This window comes from Tachysurus fulvidraco, chromosome 25, assembly GCF_022655615.1.
Source record: "Tachysurus fulvidraco isolate hzauxx_2018 chromosome 25, HZAU_PFXX_2.0, whole genome shotgun sequence".
NCBI lineage: Eukaryota > Metazoa > Chordata > Actinopteri > Siluriformes > Bagridae > Tachysurus > Tachysurus fulvidraco.
Window position 1 is genome coordinate 9,557,398 of NC_062542.1, and position 19,971 is coordinate 9,577,368.

The following is a 19,971-nucleotide window of genomic DNA, read 5'->3' on the forward strand; positions in this document are numbered from 1 at the left end:
GGAAGTCTATGGGGAAAAAAGGCCATTTTGAGCTTCCGTACCGGGAATGCCGGAATTCCGATCGCTTAGAAAAATAGAAGCAACAAACTTCAGACCAGGGTCTACGACATATCCGAATTTGGTGCATGTGGCTCGAAAGCCCTAGGCCGCATTTTTTTTAAATAAATTTTTGTCTAAGAATAATATTAACTAGATTTGTAAAGTTCGTCGTGACAAACTTTGATGTTGGCTTTGACGGTGCAAGTATTCGCAAAGGCCGGTACATTTTGGAGGCGAGTGGACAGAAAAATTGTGAAAGCTACTGGATGGCTAGGGTGCCAATACTTCTGGAGGTGAGCAAACATGAGCGTGTGACGTGATCCGAATACCCGTGAGGTAGTTCCCCTCATTGTGCTGAGTGTTTTGATATGTCACATATCCATCTTGTGCAAATTTTTAATTTTCATGTGACGTCACGTGACGTGACCAGAATACCCGTGGGGCAGTTCCCTTCATTGTGCTGAGTGTTTTGATATATCACATGTCCATGTTGTGCAAATTTATAATTTTCACATGACATCACATTACGTGACCATAATACCTGTGGGGCAGTTCCCTTCATTGTGCTGAGTGTTTTGATATGTCACATGTCCATGTTGTGCAAATTTTTAATTTTGCTTGTTTTGGGAGCGGGGCTACACGTGATGTCACGTGGTGTCGAGTGACGTCACCAGAATACCCGGTGGGGTGCCAATACTTTTGGCAAAAAGTGGCTACTGAGGGTTTGGACATTTCATGTCAATACTGCAGTCATTATGGGATTCTACTTATTATTATACTGCATGGATCACAGAGAGAGAAGCCGTGCCTGAGCTCTGCGCACGCTGTGTGTGTGAGAGCTTAGAGGAATTTTCGGAATTCCCCATTCAAGTCTATGGGATGTTCGATCGTCGACTACCGGAAAACCGAAAATTCCGTCGGAAGTCCGAAATAAACATTTTGTCCGGAGTAAGGTCCTAAAGAACCTGTCCGAGTTCGGTGTAAATCGCACGAAAACTTGCCGACTTATAAACCTCAAAAATTTATAATGGAAGTCTATGGGAAAAAAGGCCACTTTGAGCTTCCGTACCGGGAATGCCAGAATTCCGATCTCTTAGAAAAATAGAAGCAACAAACTTCAGAGCAGGGTCTACGACATATCCGAATTTGGTGCATGTGGCTCGAACGCCCTGGGCCGCATTTTTTTAAATAAATTTTTGTCTAAGAATAATGATAATAATAATAATAATAATAATAATAATAATAATAATAATAATAATAATAAGCTTATAACGGAAATCAGAATGTTGGCTTCTACAAAGCCAACACAATAATAAGCTTATAACGGAAATCAGAATGTTGGCTTCTACAAAGCCAACATAATAATAAGCTTATAACGGAAATCAGAATGTTGGCTTCTACAAAGCCAACATAATAATAATAAGCTTATAACGGAAATCAGAATGTTGGCTTCTACAAAGCCAACATAATAATAATAATAATAATAATAATAATAATAATAAGCTTATAACGGAAATCAGAATGTTGGCTTCTACAAAGCCAACATAACTAGATTTGTAAAGTTCGTCGCGACAAACTTTGATGTTGGTTTTGACGGTGCAAGTATTCGCAAAGGCCGGTGCATTTTGGACACGAGTGGACAGAAAGATTGTGAAAGCTTCTGGACCGCTAGGGTGCCAATACTTTTGGCTGTGATCGGCCATGAGCATGTGACGTGATCCGTATACCCGTGGGGCAGTTCCCTTCATTGTGCTGAGTGTTTTGATATGTCACATGTCCATGTTGTGCAAATTTTTGATTTCGCTTGTTTTGGGGGCGGGGCTACACATGACGTCACTTGACGTGACCCGAATACCCATGGGGTAGTTCCCCTCATTGTGCTGAGTGTTTTGATTGATTCCCCTCATTGTTTTGATTGTTTTGAGTGTTTTGAAATTTTTAATTTTCACGTGATGTCACGTGACTCACGTGACACCGGCACTCTATCCCCTAGTATTTGGAACTGTTCATAATTCCTCCTCACCTTGACTAAGGTCCCAGTTCCAGCTGAAGAACAACAGCCCACACTATGCTTCACTGTTGGTATGTGTTTTTTTTAGTTTTTTTTTTTTTTTATTATGTGCAGTGTTTTTGAGCAATTATGGCACAACAAACTTTAGTTTGTTTAGACCTCAAATGTGTTTTTGCAAAATTTAGCAGGGATTGGATGTTTTTCTTCATAGGAACAACCTACCCCACAGCCCAGAAATTGTTCATTCATGTACTATATAGCCATACATGTCATAAATTTCTTGTATGGAATAAAATAGCCTAGGGAAGAATAGTTTGGTTTTCTGTTTTTTTTTTTTTAATTTTCTTTAGCACATTCATTGTCCAGCAACATACTTTGTCGCTGTTCTAAAAACAATTATACAGCACCCTAAATGTAATAAGCACAAAGGGTTGTGTTGGACTATTTTTGTTGCTATTGTTTGTCTACGATTATTATTGATCTGAACCAATTGGTCTTTTCATTCCATTCCATGGCCAGCATAGTAATCACCCATTGATGACCATGAGATTCCCCTAGCCACAATAACTCGAGAAAGTATCCCAGGTTCTCTGTCTGCTTTCTTAATCTGGCCATCTTTCATCAACTGTTTCGAATCTGCCTTTAAAATTTATTGCTGCTAAAGGTGGTTTTACAAGCTATTGAATCACGGGGTGTACATAGTTGTTCACACATGGCTTCTCCATTTTGGCTTCATTTTTGTTAAATATGTAATGAAATGGAACATATGTTGTTCATCCGAGGTTGTATTTCTCTTAATTTAGGGCTTGCTAGGGACCTGATTATTTTGATATTATGTCCTGATATGTAAAACGCTAATATTCAAGTACATTATTTTTCATAACTGTAAATAAGTAGACTTGCTGTATGATGTTTGCTATTAAACATAGTCGTTGTTATCCTTTTGATTTTCAAATTATTTTTAATGATGGTTCACCAAAGTTGATTCTTTTAAATATCTTGGACATTTCTTTGGTTTTGTTTTAAAAAAAAAACATCTTTGTTTAATTTCTTTAAATTTCAAGTTAGGAAAAGAATTACTGACAATATTACCGATTATTGATTTGTATTTATGTTGACAGTTCTTTGTGTAGATTTGTTTTGATGGGTCCTTAAAGAACTCCTCACTGTTTTATGCATGAATCATTTAACTGTTGCAGCCCAAATGCAGGAGCCAGTTTGAATGGGTTCTGTTTATTTTTAAATGTACTTATTATGATTATTCCTCCTATTTGAAATAGTTTCTGATCCCAGTGGATCAGAAACTTTTTGTGTATTTGTTGCATGTTGATGTTTTGTTTGTATATGCTTTATTATTTTGTAGCCTATTTGTGATATAGACTTGTTTAAAAGTGAGATGTTACTTTTCTATATAATATTAACATAGACTTTAATCTTTAAATTCAACAATCAATTTTTTAAAATTAAAATATTGCCATACACTTTTCACTAATTTATTTTTAAGAACTGGAAAATCTGACTTGAAATATCTTGTTAAAATAAGATTTTTATACACAACCCTTTTATATCTTTCGGCATGTGTGGAAACATTATCACATTGCATAAACAGTGGTAGACATTTTAATGTATTCAGTTACCCTCTGGATATATATATTATATAGAATTTTACTCCAACCCAACAAATCTCATTATACAGTGTTTGAACATAATGAGTTTAGTAGCTGTGCTTAATATTTTCTGTCATTTTTCCTTACTGTCCTTTTTGGGTCTCTTCCAGAGCCAGATATTGCCTCAAGTGATGCGACTAACATGGAGTGTACCATGCATAAGGATAAAGACCACTATGTCATAAATGGCAAGAAATGGTGGAGCAGTGGTAGGTGTTCTTTCTGTTTCATATTGTATTATATATGCTGCAACTCCACCATTGCCTTTTCAGTAAGTAAATTGTTATGTTTTGTCTGACAGAAAAATTTATATCTTAGCATTTACATTTACGGCATTTGGCAGGTGCCTTTATCCAGAGTGATGTACAAAAGTGCATCAATAATTGTTTAACAGGTTGCAGATGAATAAGACCATCAGTCTAAAACTGCAAGGAGGTAATACAGTAAGAACAAGTTCTAGTTTAAGTATTTTGGGAACAGTTGTGTCTTCACCCATTGTTTGAAGAGTCCGTGACACAGCTGTTCTGACATCAAGGGGAAGTTTATTCCATTACCTAGGTACTAAATCAGAGTCATTAGGCATATCTCCCTTGTACCCTGAGAGATGGTGGGTCTAGTCGAGCACTGCTGGAAGATCAAGTTGAGTCAGTATTTGTCATTTCAACCATATATACAGTTATGCTCAAAAATGTTCATACTCTGAAAAAAAATTTAAACATTGCCATTTATTGGTGATGATAACTGGAATCACCTAAACAATCCTGATCAAACATTTAAATATCTGTGAATGTTTGGCCACATTATAAACACACAGGCTGACACACAGAGGTTTAAATAGCTATTAAAGGGAAGTCTCCACAGCTGTGACTCATTGAAATTGTACAGTACTTAGTGTCTTTACATACATAGTCGGTGAGTTTCTCAGCGCATGAGGTAATTAACTGACTTGTCTGAATACTCCTATAGAATACTCTATAGGGAAGACAAAAGAACTACCGATGGAACTGTGGTTTAAGGTAGTTGAACTTTATAAAGCAGAAAAAGGATTTAAATATATATAAAGGATTGATATCTCAACACCTAAAAATAGTACTGCTCAAACACTTGGAATATGACATTCTGTTGATACTAAGCCGAAGTCAGGTAGACCAAGAAAGACTTCGAGAGAAATACAGGCTGCTCTGGAAAAAGTGGTTTTGCTGTTTCAAGGCACACAATAAGGAGGTACTTGAACACAGATGACTCACTTGGTCGAGTTGCTACAGTATGAGAAAGCCGTTATTGTGCTTATACCACAAAAAGGCCCGCCTTCAGTATGCCACACAGCATCTGAACAAGCTTCACAGCTTCTAGAGCAGAGTTATTTGGAGTGATTAGACTAAAATTCAACTTTACTGTCACAACCATAAATGCTATGTTTGAAGAGGAGTCAACAAACCCTATGTTGAAAAGTGCGCCATCCTCACTGTAAAGCATGGTGGTGGATATGTTTTGGGGCTGTGTGAGCTCCAGTGGCACAGAGAAGTGTTGGATGAATGCATATTACATATTAATATTACATATTAACTTGTTATTTAAGAAATAAAATAAATTTATTTTGCACTCTCACTCGTGTTTTTAAAAAAGGTACACATCTTGCAAATTCTCCCAAGTTATGCAAACTTTTGAGCACAACTGTAGCTGACACTGTACATAGTGAAATAAAGCAATGTTCCTCCAGGACCATGCTGCTAGATCAAACAACATGAAGCTAAATAAAACAACAGCTAAAGATTTAAATTAAGTTGTCTTTGCCATATATAAGGGCAAACAGTGTGAGACAAAAGCCATAATTTACTGTACCAGCTCCCAACGTCCTCTGTGGGACGAAGCCTTTGGACGTCCACTGAACCGAGGCTGACTCTAAGAATCCTGAGACATCTCCAGTTATATTCTGTGATACTAAGGAGATCCGAAGTCCATGATCCTTACACCAATACAACATTTAACTGACTGTATATTACAATCACACCCCCAGTGTCACCCATATGAGGATGGGTCCCCCTTGAGTCCGGTTCCTCTTAAGGTTTCTTCCTTTACCAATTTAAGGGAGTTTTTCCTTGCCACTGCTGCCTGAGTCACCTCAGACTTGCTCATAGGGGGATAAATACATGCACATTGTGAACTATATATATCTAATAATAATCTAGAATTTTTTATTCTGTCAATTCTTTTACTTTTATTATTCGTTATTTCCTTTATCATTAATTATGTTTACCTTCTGCTCTATGTTTATGTTCTGTAAAGCTGCTTTGAGACAATGTCTATTGTAAAAAGCGCTATACTAATAAACTTGAATTGAATTGAATAATAACACATACAGGACAATTACACAATTTTATTTTTTTTATTTAATATACAGTGCATTGTATAAAAGTAAACACTGTGTGTGTGTGTGTGTGTATATATATATATATATATATATATATATATGTATATACACACACATTGTTTTATATATTATTCAATAAAAGTATAGTGTGTGTGTATATATTTATACACACACACACACACACACTATAAATACTAATAATTATAGCAGCAGTTTGATGTCTTTTGTGTGTGTGTTTGGTTGAGGAGTCTGATGGCTTGCGGGTTAAATCTGTAACACAGTCTGGTTGTGTGGGGTCGTTCGCAATGCTTCATGTACATGCATGTGCTGTGAATGTTGGTGATGGAGGGAAGAGAGACTCTGATGATCTTACTGATGGAGCTGGTTTTGTGTGACCAGATGAAGTTCTGGAATTTTGGACAATCTCAAATGAAGATCTGTTAATGTTCAGCGGAGAGTGGTCGCTCTGTTCTCTACTGAAGTCAACACCCTTTTTTTAGTTTTGTCAATGTTCAGGGACAGGTTGTTGGCTCTACTGTTGCAGGAGCTGTTGCACCTCCTCACTGTATGCTGACTTTCTTGCTGATTAAACGAACCATGGTTGTGTCCTCTGCAAACTTGATGTGGTTCAAGCTGTGCATTACTACACAGCCATGAGTTAGCAGAGTGAGCAGCAGTGGGCTGAGTAATGTGCTACTTTGAATCCAGGCTGGTTGGGATATTGGTCTTTGATCTGTGAGACATGGAGTTAGGGTTACTTGTAAACAGTGCATTCCAGGGTATTAAAGAGAATAGAGAGAAATGATGGCAGTTTGTAGTTGTCTCGTCTGAGGGACGAGGGATGGGAATAACCACTGCTCTCTCAAGGTAGTTGGTACATGGCCAGATAATATGTAGCCATTGATGATTATAGTTATGAAGGGCAGGAGGTCTTCGGATGATCTGGAACATTGTGGAAGGGATTTGGATTTCTAGTGGGCAGGTGGTTGAAAATCAAGATGACTTATAGGATGTCTTCTGTTGCTAGGGTTGAAAAGTGTGTCAGTGAAGGCACAGGGGAAGATAGGGTGGAAGTGAATGTCTGGCAGATTTGTCAATCTTTTCTTATTGTCACGGAGGCCAGAACATGGAGAGCCAAGGGTTGATTTGTGAAGAGACTTGTACTGTAGCTTACATGGATTTTTGGCAGAAAATTTAAGCTCTCTTGTTTGATGGCACAAGTCACTTCCAAGGAGAATTTGGGTAAAGCACAAGATCTGTGTAGAGTAGTGATCTCTTTCACCTTTTACTGCTGATCTTAGTTCTCTCCAGTTGCTAAGAAATACATCCATTAGCCAGGGAGCAGGACAAGATGTCTCCCTAGGGTTAGTAATCAGAGGACAAATGAGGACATGATTGAGGAAAGAGAGGAGAGAAATGTGTCTCTGGGTCCAAGTACAAGGGAACTTGGATCAAGGAGTCAGGGTCAGAAAGAGATAAAAATGTGCAGGAAGCTACAGAGGCAGATCATTCTCCTTATAATTTCTCTGTAATCGCTCAAAACCACTGTACTGTATATACCTACAGTACAGTGGTTTTGAGCGATTACAGAGAAATTATAAGGAGAATGATCAAGGATACCAGATGATGATCTGAGATGTGAATTGGTGTAGCAGTATTGGACAAGCTGGAGGACAAGTAAATACATACATTTACATTTACGGCATTTAGCAGACACACTTATGAAGAGTGACATTTTTATTTCAAATTATACAACTGAGCAATTGAGGGTTAAGGGCCTTGCTCAGGGGCCCATCAATGACAACTTGTTGGACCTGGGATTTGAACTCACATTGAATCAGCAGTTCAATGCCTTAACTACTATGCTACCATGTCCCTGAACAAGACCTGATTTCCTCTTTTGTGTGTGGGAGGGCTTTTGTGACAAGAGAAATAATTCAGAATAGTCAGAAGGCAAGAGGACTAAAGCTTGTCAGACGGAAGGTTGAAATTTTGTGTGTCAGTTTCATCCAGAAAGTCTTCTACAGGACCAGGGGGTGGATAAATGATGATGAACCATAATCCTACATGGAATTTAAAAGAAAAGATGGTTAGATCCCTCAGAACACCTTCCTCTGCAACTGGATCCTGGATTTCCTGACTGGGAAACCTCAGTCAGTCCGGATCGGGAACATCATCACCAGCACCACCACACAGCACTGGAGCCCCTCAGGGCTGCGTGCTCAGTCCAGTGCTGTTCACTCTGCTGACTCACGACTATGCAGCAATGCACAGATCAAACAATGTTATCAAGTTCGCCGATGACACGACCGTGGTGGGTCTCATCAGCAAGAACAAGACTAACTACAGACTAACTGCCTGGTGTGGAGCCCACAACCTGTCTCTGAATGTTTATAAAACCAAAGATTGTTGTTGACTTCCGGAGAGCACAGAGTGACCACTCTCTGCTGAACATCGACGGATCATCTGTAGAGATCATCAAGAGAACCATATGTCTTGCTGTTCATCTAGTGGAGAACTTCACCTGGTCACTCAACACCAGCTTCATCACCAAGAACGCCAAGCAGCGTCTCTACTTCTTACGAAGTCTGAGAAAGGCACATCTCCCTTCCTCTATCCTGACTACTTTTTACAGAGGGATCTCTATCTGTTTTGGGAACTGAAATGTGCAGTTTCGGATCTCAAGACCCTGCAGTGGATAGTGAGGACAGCTGAGAAAATCATTGGAGTCTCTCTTCCCTCTATCCACTTACATCACATACTGAATCCGCAAAGCCAACAGCATTGTGGATGACCCCACACACCCCTCACACACACTCTTCACCCTCCTGCTGTCTGGAAAAAGGTACGAAGCATCCGGGCCCTCAAGACCAGACTGTGTAACAGTTTCTTTCCACAAGCCATCAGACTCCTTAATAACTGAACTGAACTGTACTGAGCATAACACGCACATGCACATTAACTGTATAGACTGCACAGACCTACACTAAATACACACACTTCCAATATATATTCATCAATCCGTTTACATGCTGTTTTTGCACACTTTCTTTTGCTCTTTGCACATGCTGTCTCACATTTCAATTGTTTGCTGTTTTGCACAATCCTTTACAATATCCCTGCTGCTATAACACTGTGTTCATTCCAGTATTTCTGCACATGCAATATTGTTTAAACATACAGTATTTACACTGGTTGGTGCTGTTTCTGTTTATTGCCTTTTGTGTATTGTCTTGTAATTTTTTGTTTGCACTGTCTTTTGTCCTGCAGTCCTTAGCTCTGTCTTTGTTTTATGTAGCACCATGATCCTGGAGAAACGTTGTCTCATTTGACTGTGTACTGCAACAGCTATATATGGTTGAAATGACAATAAAAGCTTCTTGACTTGACTTGACTAGATGAAACATAGGGAGAAGTTTGAAACACCATCTCTGTGACAACAGTAGATCTGTACCACCATCCCTGCATAGGATAGAGCAGCTGGTCTAGCAGAATTCCGTGACAATATCCAGGTCTCACAAAGGAGTAGTAGAATACTAAAGCTGAAATAAAATAGCTTTCCTTACAGCAGACTGGCAATTCCAGAGCCTACCTAAAACCAGTATTTGAGACTGAGAGAACAGATGAGGGTAGATGAGCTTACTTGAAATGTGACCTCTGCTCTGTGGATGACAGTCCCTGTGTCTGCGAAATGAAACAGTGTTGAAAAAGGCATTTGCTGTAGGGCTATGCAAATTAAATGCGATTTGTTTTTTAGTTGTATTCAAAAATAGGTAAACATATACACAAATCTGGCATGGTGTGTGTTTAAGTTCAAGTTCAAAGTGTTTATTGTCATATGCACAGACAGAAAGCATGTTTCCCTGCACAATGAAATTCTTACTTTGCTGTCCACACTAAATATCATACAGTAAAGTAAAAAAAAATGAATAAAAGGTAAGAGCAAAAAAAAACTAAAAATAAGAGTAATAAAAGCAATAAAGGTGAGGTACAGTTCTTAATAGAGGCAATAAGAAGTGAGGTAGTGCAGTGCCGTATAAGGCAATAAAGTGAGGTAGTGCAGTTCTGAGAAAATGATTGTGCAAAAATGTAGTTCAAGGTCCATGTAAACAGTTAAAGACAGTCATGGGTGCCATATTTTATTTGTAACCTTTTAAACAAGTGTGTTTGATTGTTGGTGAGCATATAGTTCCCCCATTATTAATAGGTACTAAATAAGATAAGAGCATCATATAAAAATATGTATATTGGTAATTTTCCCACCCAAAAGACATATTTTCTTTTTCCCCCCATCTCAGGTGCAGGCAACCCAATGTGCAAGATTGCCATAGTGATGTGCAAGAGCAAGGCATCTGACAGTATAAGGAGGTACAAACTATGTTAGAATTAATAGATATACAGCAGGGGTGTCCAACCAGTCAGAGACCAAGAGCCACATTTTTACTGTGTTATCAGTAATGTGATCTTGCTCCTACTGGGAAACTTTGAGGTATTTTCATCCATCTCACATGCGCGTTTAACGATAATACCGTATTGAACTCAAGCGAGGCGAACACGCACAAAATAAAAAGACACAAATACAAACTTCGATATGAACGTAAGAGCCGCATGAAACCGGGGCAAAGAGCCGCATGAAACCGGGCAAAGAGCCGCATGCGCTCGGGAGCCGCGGGTTGGCCACCCAAGATATACAGGGTAGATGAACAAGTGGAGGGGTGGGAGGGCAGTGCACTTGGATCTGTACAGATGAACAATGCATATATGCAGGAATTTGATATTTGTCTGTTCACACCTATTTCTATCTGTTTGCTCTTGTATTAAGAAAATTTTAAACCTGGAAAAACAAATTAACAAGTTATATTGGCTGTGAAAGAAACTGTCAGGTTGATCTTAGTTTCTAGGATAAGCAAATTGTAATATGTTTGATATACATATCTTACAGAAGTGAGTTACACCCCTCCCATTTTTGTAAATATGTTATTATATCTTTTCATGTGACAACACTGAAGAAATGAAACTTTGCTCCAATGTAAAGTAGTGAGTGTACAGCTGTATAACAGTGTAAATTTGCTGTCCCCTAAAAATATCTCAACACAAAAGTGAGGACAAAAGTGAGTGAAAATGTCCAAATTGGGCCCAATTAGCCATTTTGTGTCCCCGGTGTCATGTGTGTCACCTTAATGTTACAAGGTCCCAGGTGTGAACTGGGAGCAGTTAAATTTGGTTTTATCGGTATTTGTTTTTTTTGTTTTTTTTAATTTGAGGGGTGTACTCACTGAAATACTGTATATGTATGATTAAAATTATTCTAAATATTTAAATAGAAATCACTTCTAAATTCAGACATATCTCTCCAAAGTGTTTTGTAAACTTGAACTACTTCTATGACAGACATTTGTCCTTGTAGTGCCTTCCAAATTGAATATTGAAGTTGTTTAAAATGATCTATTTTTCTATACTGGAAAATGTAATTATATCAAAACCATGTGATTTATCATTACATGTATATCATTTGTCAACATCATTTGATGAGTATTAATAATCATGGATCTTGCAAAACCCACTGAAATGAACTGCAATTTTGCAGTTTTGGGACATCTGCCTTTACATGCACATGAACTTTAATGACATCTCATTCGAAATCTGTAGGGATTAATATGGAGTTGTATGGAGTTTCAACTCTTCTAGGTGGGCTTTGCACAAGGTTTAGGAGTGTGTCCTCTAAAAGCGCATTTGTGAGGTCAGGCACTGATTTTGGACGAGAAGGCCTGGCTCACAGGCACACTCTAATTTAACCCAAAGGGTTCTATTGGGTTGGGGTCAGGACTCTGTGCAGGCCAGTCTAGTTCACTGGTGCACAGTCATGTTGGCCATCCGCAAACTGTTCCCACAACGTTGGAAGCATGAAAGTGTCCAAAATGTCTTGGTATAACTGCATTTGACGCTTTGCATTGCACTTGGTGATGTAAAGCTTGGATGCAGCTGTTTGGCCATGGAAATCCATTCCATGGAGCTCCCTACACACTGTTCTTGAGCTAATCTGAAAGCTTTGAGGTATGTAGCTATTGACTCTGCAGAAAGTTGGTGACTTCTATGCACTATGTACCTCAGCAGTTTGTGTAATTTAACTACTGTAATTTAACTTTGTTAAAATACCAGAGTTGACTGTGGGATATTTAGCTGAAGCAAACGTGGGTTCTGCAGCAGGACAATGATCCAAAACACACCAGCAAGTAGACCTCTGAATGGCTGAAGAAAAACAAAATGAAGACTTTGAAGTGGCCTAGTCAAAGACCTGACTTGAATCCTATTGCGATGCTGTGGCATGACCTTAAAAAGGCGGTTCATGCTCAAAAACCCTCCAATGTGGCTGAATTACAACAATTCTGCAAAGATGACTGGACCCATATATAAAAAGAAGCAGCCTTCTTTTTTTTAACTTTGTTGTACTCCAGTCCCCAATCTTCCTAGCAAATTGAAGCCTTTTTTTTTTTTATAAGTATCACTAATAAGTGGTTTTCTTAAAACTACACAGCTGTTTATCTATTCCCTTGACTTATCTTCTCATTGTGTGAAAATGCTTTTACTTTCACTATTAAACATAACTGTGAGTTATACTTTTATTTTTTTACAATTTGATTTCAAGAAGATGGTCCACCAGTGGTAGCTTCTTGTTTAATTCTTCCCAAATATTTGTCAGATAATTTGCGTCTTGTTTTTTCTCAGCACTGTTCTGTGATCATGCCCCAATATCTTAGCAATTTTAAGAGTGAATATCCCTCTGAATATACCTCTGAAAGATTTTTTAAAATTTTTCACTTTTCAGAGGCAGTTAAATTTCTTTAGTATCCCACTTGAGGAAGAGAATCTGCCTAATAATTAGGGTTGCAAAGGGGTGGAAAGTTTCCGGTAAATTTCCGGAAACTTTCCAAGGGAACTTAATCTGCGGAATTTTGGAAATATTCAAAATTGGAAACTTTACGGGAATTTACGAAAATCTATGGGAATTTATGGAAACTTACAGGAATTTATGGGAATTATTTGGAAATATAGGGAAATTTATATAAACAATATCATATACAAACATAAATAAACATTTTGTTTGGTCATAAGCAGACATGCATGAAAGATAATACAAATTTTAAATATTACGTCTTGACTGATTTAATTGTAAGTATAACTTTTATTGATTATTTCATTGAGTAATACAAAGCATAATAAACATTATTATTATTATTATTATTATTATTAAACATTATAATAATAATAATAAACTTAATAATTGTAATAAACATTATTATTATTTTATAGAGCATTTTTCTTTATTTCAGGGGGGAGTGAGTGTGTGGGAGAGGGTCATCAAATTATCTGTGTAACACTCCTAATTTACTGCTTATTAAGAGTTAGAAAGGTAGTTATTAAGTTTAGGTATTGGGTACAATTAAGAATGCAGAATAAGGTCATGCAGAATAAGGCATTAATATGTGCTTAATAAGTACTAATAAATAGCCAATATTCTATTAATATTCATACTAGTTAAATGACCCTAAAATAAAGTGTTACTGTGCATGTTATGGAAGAATGCAAGTACATGCATGGGGTTGGCCTCAATGGCCCTCCAGTAAGCAGTGTGCTGTGTGCAAGTGACTGAGGAATTGCATCAAATCTTGTGGTTTTAAACAAAATTATGCTGTTAAGATTTTCTTAAACTACATTTAAGTTCCTTGTTATAGGCAACTCTGCATTTTTTTAAAAAATTCCCAGTTTATTTCCATATATTCCTGTTAATTCCCATATATTCCCGTTAATTCCCATGGAAAGTTTCCAGCCTTGAAAATTCCCGGAATTTTGCAACCCTACTAATAATTATGCAAATCGTGATATAGGGTGATCTCATTAGGCCACAGCGCCCTAATTACACAAATACACATCACCTGTTAAGCTTAAAGCCAATAAGCATTCACGTTTACACAACTTGGAAAATATGTATATAAATAATGATATGGTCAAAATACTCACTTGCCTAAAAATTGGGCACACAGTGTATCATTCCAGGTTTTAATAATTATACAATTGTACAGATTATTTTTGCTATACAAGTTCTCTTTCATCATCTCGTGTTCGAGATCCACCTACTGTATGGGAAGGGCATCCGTTCCTGACCTCTACAGAAGCATCCAATTGCACCAAATCTGGCTTGACAGACAGGAGCGCGTGCCAAAGGCAGGTAAGGTAATGCCCCTTACCCGAGTGCATAATGCACCTGCACTCGCTACCTTTCCTCAGCTAACATTCGCTTCTTGTGACTTCTGCTCCTACCTCACAGCTCCCTGGTCTTTTTTGGACTGCACTTTTTGTCTTCAGGAGGACATATCATTCGATCAGCCTCCGCTGGACATGCTCATCCTCAGCCAGGTTAGCTTTGCGAGCCGCCCACGCCGCACCCCCCCCCCCCTTTTTCTGTAGGCTGCCCGCCTGCTTTTTTGAATTTTTTTTTGTTCCTTTTCTATGGCACTTTTTAAAGCGGCTCCGGCTACTCCGGTGGACAACCTATCGCGAGCCTGTCGCGATTCCCATCCCTTCTGCGTTGTCTGCACGGGTCTCAAGCATGCGCAAGAGGCTATTGACCTCCCAGAGAACTCTAGCCATTGCCTGGCCCTCCCGAAAAAGCTCCTGCGTTGCAGGCTCAAAATGGGAACTTCCCAGTGTGAACCCCCTTCAAGCTGTCCGACTCAGAGGGGTTAAAGGCGACGCCGCTGCGCACCCGGGGGCCTCCCGCGGCATGACTTCCTCTGACTGGGCCGACATGTGTCTTTCCCCGTTTGAGGATTTACTACAGGCTGACGACCGTTTCCCTGAAGGACCGACGCTCCGGGGATGAGGTCGAGGCAGGCCTTCTCAATGGAGCGGATGACGAGAAAGCCATCCCGTCTTCCACGGCCCCTCAGGCTCCCTCCGCCCCACTTCATTCAGTGCTGTTGGAGCTTTGTGAACGCGCTGCCACGCGTCTCAATATCAAATGGCTGGCTCTCCTGAACGCTTCGGATCAGGAGAGGGATGCGTATGATGGTAAGCTTCTGGGGCCTCCTACCGGCCCGAGAAAGCAGCTCTTGCCCATCCTCCCTGCATGTGGGCATTGCCATTCCCCCCGTGATCGAGCCTTCCATCGCCAGACACCTTAACCCATCTCAGGGTGGGCTGCGTGCCCCACCCAAGCCCGTCCTCCCGGGCATGATGGATCGTTTCTCTGCGGCTAGGAAGCCTCCCATCCCCGTTCCTTCTGTTCCGAAACGAAAGCGGCCGACCTGATGTTCGGCTTCAGGGGGTCTTCGGTCCGCGTTCATGGGCGGCCAGCCTTCCGGACACCTGTTCTACCCTCCAGGTTCTCCCGTCCAAAAGACGGAGGTTCCCTTTCGGCGAGGTCAGCCCCCCCTCGCAGGCGAGAGTCATTCTTTGTTCCGCACACGTTTCATTGTTCCCCGTGTCGTCCAGAGTGCATTCTGCAGAAGGACGTGAGATTGAGTGCAGAAGCAGTGTCACCAAACACCCTCCTTCATACTCCTCTCACAAGTTCAAAAAAGGCTACGGCCCCAGTTTTCCACAAAAAAATGATGAAACCTTCTCTTGTTTGGCCACTGGATGGCGCTGTTGCGCCATCAATAAACAATCCGGCCGGATCGGACTGGCTGTCTGTCTCGGCTACCGATTGGGTGATTCACACAGTCACGAGTGGTTACAGACTTCAGTTTGTCCAATCAAAAAACAACAAGCGTGTTCAATGACGTGTGTTTGAGGCATGGTGCGAGGAGCACCAGCTTGTTTCATATCTGTGCTCAGTCGCTCATATTCTGAGTTTTTGCAGGACCTTATTGATCGTGGCAGGTCCTTTTTGACGATTAAGGTCTATTTGGCGGATATCGCTGCATGTCACGCCATTTTCGGCAACACTACGGTGGGACAGCACCCCCCTTATCCATAGGTTTATGAAGGGCGCACGTCGCTTCCTGCCGGTCACCAGAAGTGTAGTCCCGGATTGGGATCTCTCCATGGGGCTGGGGTTGCTGGCCCAACAGCCTTTTGAGCCCCTGGGGGATATCTCCCTCAAGCTGCTGTCCTTCAAGACGGCCCTGCTCCTGATTTTGGCTTCCGCCAAACGTGTCAGTGATTTGCATGCGCTCTCGTTTCATTCCTCGTGCACCAAATTCTCGCTCAGTGGAGATAAGTTTTTGCTTAGGCCTAACCCGGCCTTCATGCCTAAATGCTTTCCAGCTTTCACTGATGGTGTGATTGAGCTCTCCGCTTTTCACCCTCCCCCCTTTTCCTCTGCGGAGGACCAGAGGTTGAATGCCCTGTGCGTGCCCTACGGTCGTACATGGACAGGACAAACTTTTTTCGAGGGAGCGACCAGCTCTTCATCTCTTGGGCCCTGCCAAACACGGGGAAACCCATCTCTAAGCAACGCCTCTCTTGCTGGCTTGTAGAAGCCATCTCCTTAGCGTATGAGTCTAGGGGCGTGCAGCCTCTAGGTGGCCTCAGGGCTCACTCCACTAGAGGCTTGGCTGCTTCTTGGGCTCTGTTTCGGGGAGTTTCCTTGCAGGACATTTGTGCCGCTGTGAGCTGGTCCTCTCCGCACACCTTTGTTAGGCACTACCGGCTTGATGTTACCCGTTCCACGGTACTCCCGCACTCCTTGCAGGTTTCAAGCGTATAGTCTCCCACTCTCCTGACACCCAGGTTGGCCCATTCCTTGTTCTGTTTATAATGTCATGGTCTTGTCTTGTTTTTATCTTGCTTCTGGTAGTTATTGTTTCTTTTCCAGCTTTTTGGTTGTTTGTAACTTTATTTAATAATTCTTATCAGTGCTTATTCTACTTTCCTGGGTTTGTTACTCTGTGTGGATCAAAGATTCTTATATTTGTCCTAGAATGCAGCAAATCTTTAGGGGTTAAGTATGTGAATGTGCCAATGCATAATTCCTAAAGGTGAATGACATCTTTTTTTCTGGTTCATGCATATGAATGATGTTTTCAGTTTCACCTGCTGTCTTTCCTTGGACCTAAATCGTAGACATGGGAGCATGAAGAAAAGGGTTGCAATGTGATTTGTTTGTGTGTGACTATACTGTATATGGGTGTAAAAAAACATTTTGACAACACACTCCCATTTTCATAATTGGGAACAGTAACATCTCCATCCACATTCCTCACATATTATGTGCCTAATGCCTTACAGAATTATATACTGTAAAGAACTATACCAACTGCTCTTACACCGCCAATGTGATTTCACAATTAATTTGCCAGAACAAATGGAAATTGGACTTGTACTTTAGATTAGAACTACTATAAAGGAAATAGTGATGTTGCAATGTGTAACTTTCATATAATAGTTGTGATAATTATATTTAATAATAATAGATTATTGATTGTGTGCACACACGCTTACATTTTATATCTTCTTTAGAACCAAACTTCCACACAAGAATAAGTATATTTGAGATAGAATGGCAGTAATTGGGTTCTCTCTCTCTCTCTCTCTCTCCCATCCCCCTCTATCTCTGTGTATGTGTATAAGACATGGTCAGCACAGTATGATTTTGGTTCCTATGGACACACCTGGTGTGAGGAAGATCCGACCTCTTACTGTGTTTGGGCAAGATGGTAAGTACCAATGTTTGTCCACAAGCATCACTGAGCAATTTTTACTGTCTTTTGTGTAGAGTATTTATATATATTTATATATATTTATATTGCAACAAAGTTGCTATACCAATCAATTTACAATTGACTTTATATAATATACCATTTCTGTAGGATTAAAAGTATTAACTCATGTTAACTCACTGATTTTATTTGTCATGTCTTATCCATGGATTTCTTTGCTGTGTAATTGTGGTTAGATAAAAAGTAGTGTTTACTTGCATTGGTGTTTCAGTATTTCTGATGTTTATATTCCTCCTCTTTTAACCCTACAGATGCATGGCATGGTGGCCATTTTGAGTTAAACTTTGACAATGTTCATGTTCCTGCAACCAACATTCTTCTGGGTAAGTTGATAAATTTACAGCAGGAGTCTATGAGCAGTGGCTTGTAAAAATTCAACTCTCCAGATTCCAGAAACTCCTTATGAAAGATATTATAGGGTGATATATACAAGAGAACCTGATCATATTTTAATATATAAAAAAATAAAAACTGAATTTGAGAAGAAACATTTTAGCCTTTTCAGGACAGTGGCTTCAAACACAAGGCCAAAGCATTGCAGGAGTGGATATAAACAAAAAATGTGAATGTAATGTAGACAAATCTGATGACATTTGAGGGGGTTGATACTTTGTAAATGTGATGGCTGTAATTTAAGGGCATGCATCACATAACCTTGTAATTTGGAAATTTGTTTTGGGTAGTGTTTGCTCAGCATTGCTTTTTGCAGGTGAGGGACGGGGGTTCGAGATAGCTCAGGGACGGCTGGGCCCAGGTAGACTGCACCACTGCATGAGGGCAGTTGGACTGGCAGAGCATGCACTGGAGCTGCTTTGCCAAAGGTCCAGTAGCAGAAGCACCTTTGGCAAAAGACTGTACCAACATGTATGATTCATTTTATATTCAAGCAAATTTTATATAGAAATAGAACTGCTCCTGAATTAATTCAGCTGGTCACAAACTGTTGAAAGTGTAAATTCTTTCATATAACTTTGCTTTTTACTAGTAGCCATAAAGTTGAACATCATTAATTAATTCATTGTTATTAAATGGTTAGGGTTAGTCTGGTAAGACTTATGATGGATTCAGTGCTTAAACTCTTTAACACCTAACACCTATTAAAAGTAGCTAATCCACAACATGCACATTTTTTGGGAGGTGAGAGGAAACTTGTGCACCCCAGCAAAACTCAAGAATACACAGGGAGAACATGCACTGAGAGTAACCCAATCTTAAAATTGGATTTGCTAGATTATATTACATGGCACCCAAAAAAATATGAACACTGAATAACAGTTTTCAGACCTTTTGATTTACTAATCGTTTTCATTGATCTAATTTACTCTATATTCTCAGTGTTTGAGGCCCTTATTTTACCTTATGTCAGTAAAATAACTACAAAATAATAATTTTCTACTTCCTCTAGACTGTATGTAAATTCTTGCCTGTGCTTTTACATGATGGTTACAGATTTAACACGTTCTTAGGACTCCGGTCTTGTTAAAAAATTAATCATTGGAATTGCCTCTGTCAAGTAGGTGTTTGCTGACTCCTAGAGTTAAGTGTAAAACATTTCATTTGAAATTTGTATTGCTGCTGCCTCGTGTGTAAATATGTTTTTTATATGGAACTGTAGGAGGTGGTGGCTCATTGGATAGCAGAGTGTCGCATTGCTATTGAGCAGGTGCGGCTAATGGCTCTCCATGCAGCTTATATACTCGACACACAGGGGAACAAGGCTGCGAGGAAACAGGTAATTATTTTAAATTCAAATCGTTTTATTGTATAGATCAATTGTGTGACCAGGAAATTAAATCTAGTTATAAAAGAAATTCTAGAAACTTTCACTGACTCTAGCAAGTCACTAGTACATGCTAGTAATTAGAACTCTAAGTATTTCATCAGGATGGATCAGGCAGGTCCAGAAAGCAGAATGAGACAGAAACAGTGTGAGAGACAGGGAGTAAGAGAGACAGTAGGCAAGCGAGAGAAGAATGGAAAAACACAGATCATTAGGTATGTTTATTCAGCCTAGACTAATTGGAAGTCTGCTCTATAATTGTGGGGATTTTTCAGTGAAAGGTCTGTCACATTCCTAAACTGAATTAACCTGGTTTCTCTCATATGGCATTGCTGAATCATTGTGGAAAAAGTTCTTCAATTAAATTATGGTAAATGATG

At 39.7% G+C, this 19,971-nt stretch overlaps 1 protein-coding gene across 5 annotated transcripts in view; it reads left to right on the forward strand.

Moving 5' to 3' along the window:
* Positions 1 to 19,971, forward strand: part of acad11 (acyl-CoA dehydrogenase family, member 11) — a 43,530-nt gene that overhangs the window by 19,661 nt on the left and 3,898 nt on the right. For 3 of the 5 annotated variants that reach the window (XM_027173061.2, XM_027173069.2, XM_027173076.2), the window contains 6 exons: positions 3,828 to 3,926; positions 10,387 to 10,456; positions 17,663 to 17,748; positions 18,063 to 18,134; positions 18,521 to 18,675; positions 19,427 to 19,543. In XM_027173061.2, the coding sequence (XP_027028862.1) occupies positions 3,828 to 3,926; positions 10,387 to 10,456; positions 17,663 to 17,748; positions 18,063 to 18,134; positions 18,521 to 18,675; positions 19,427 to 19,543 (599 nt within the window). Of the gene's footprint in view, positions 1 to 3,827; positions 3,927 to 10,386; positions 10,457 to 14,169; positions 14,504 to 17,662; positions 17,749 to 18,062; positions 18,135 to 18,520; positions 18,676 to 19,426; positions 19,544 to 19,971 lie in introns of those variants that run through there. The other 2 variants (XR_007139549.1, XR_007139548.1) reach the window with 2 other exon arrangements.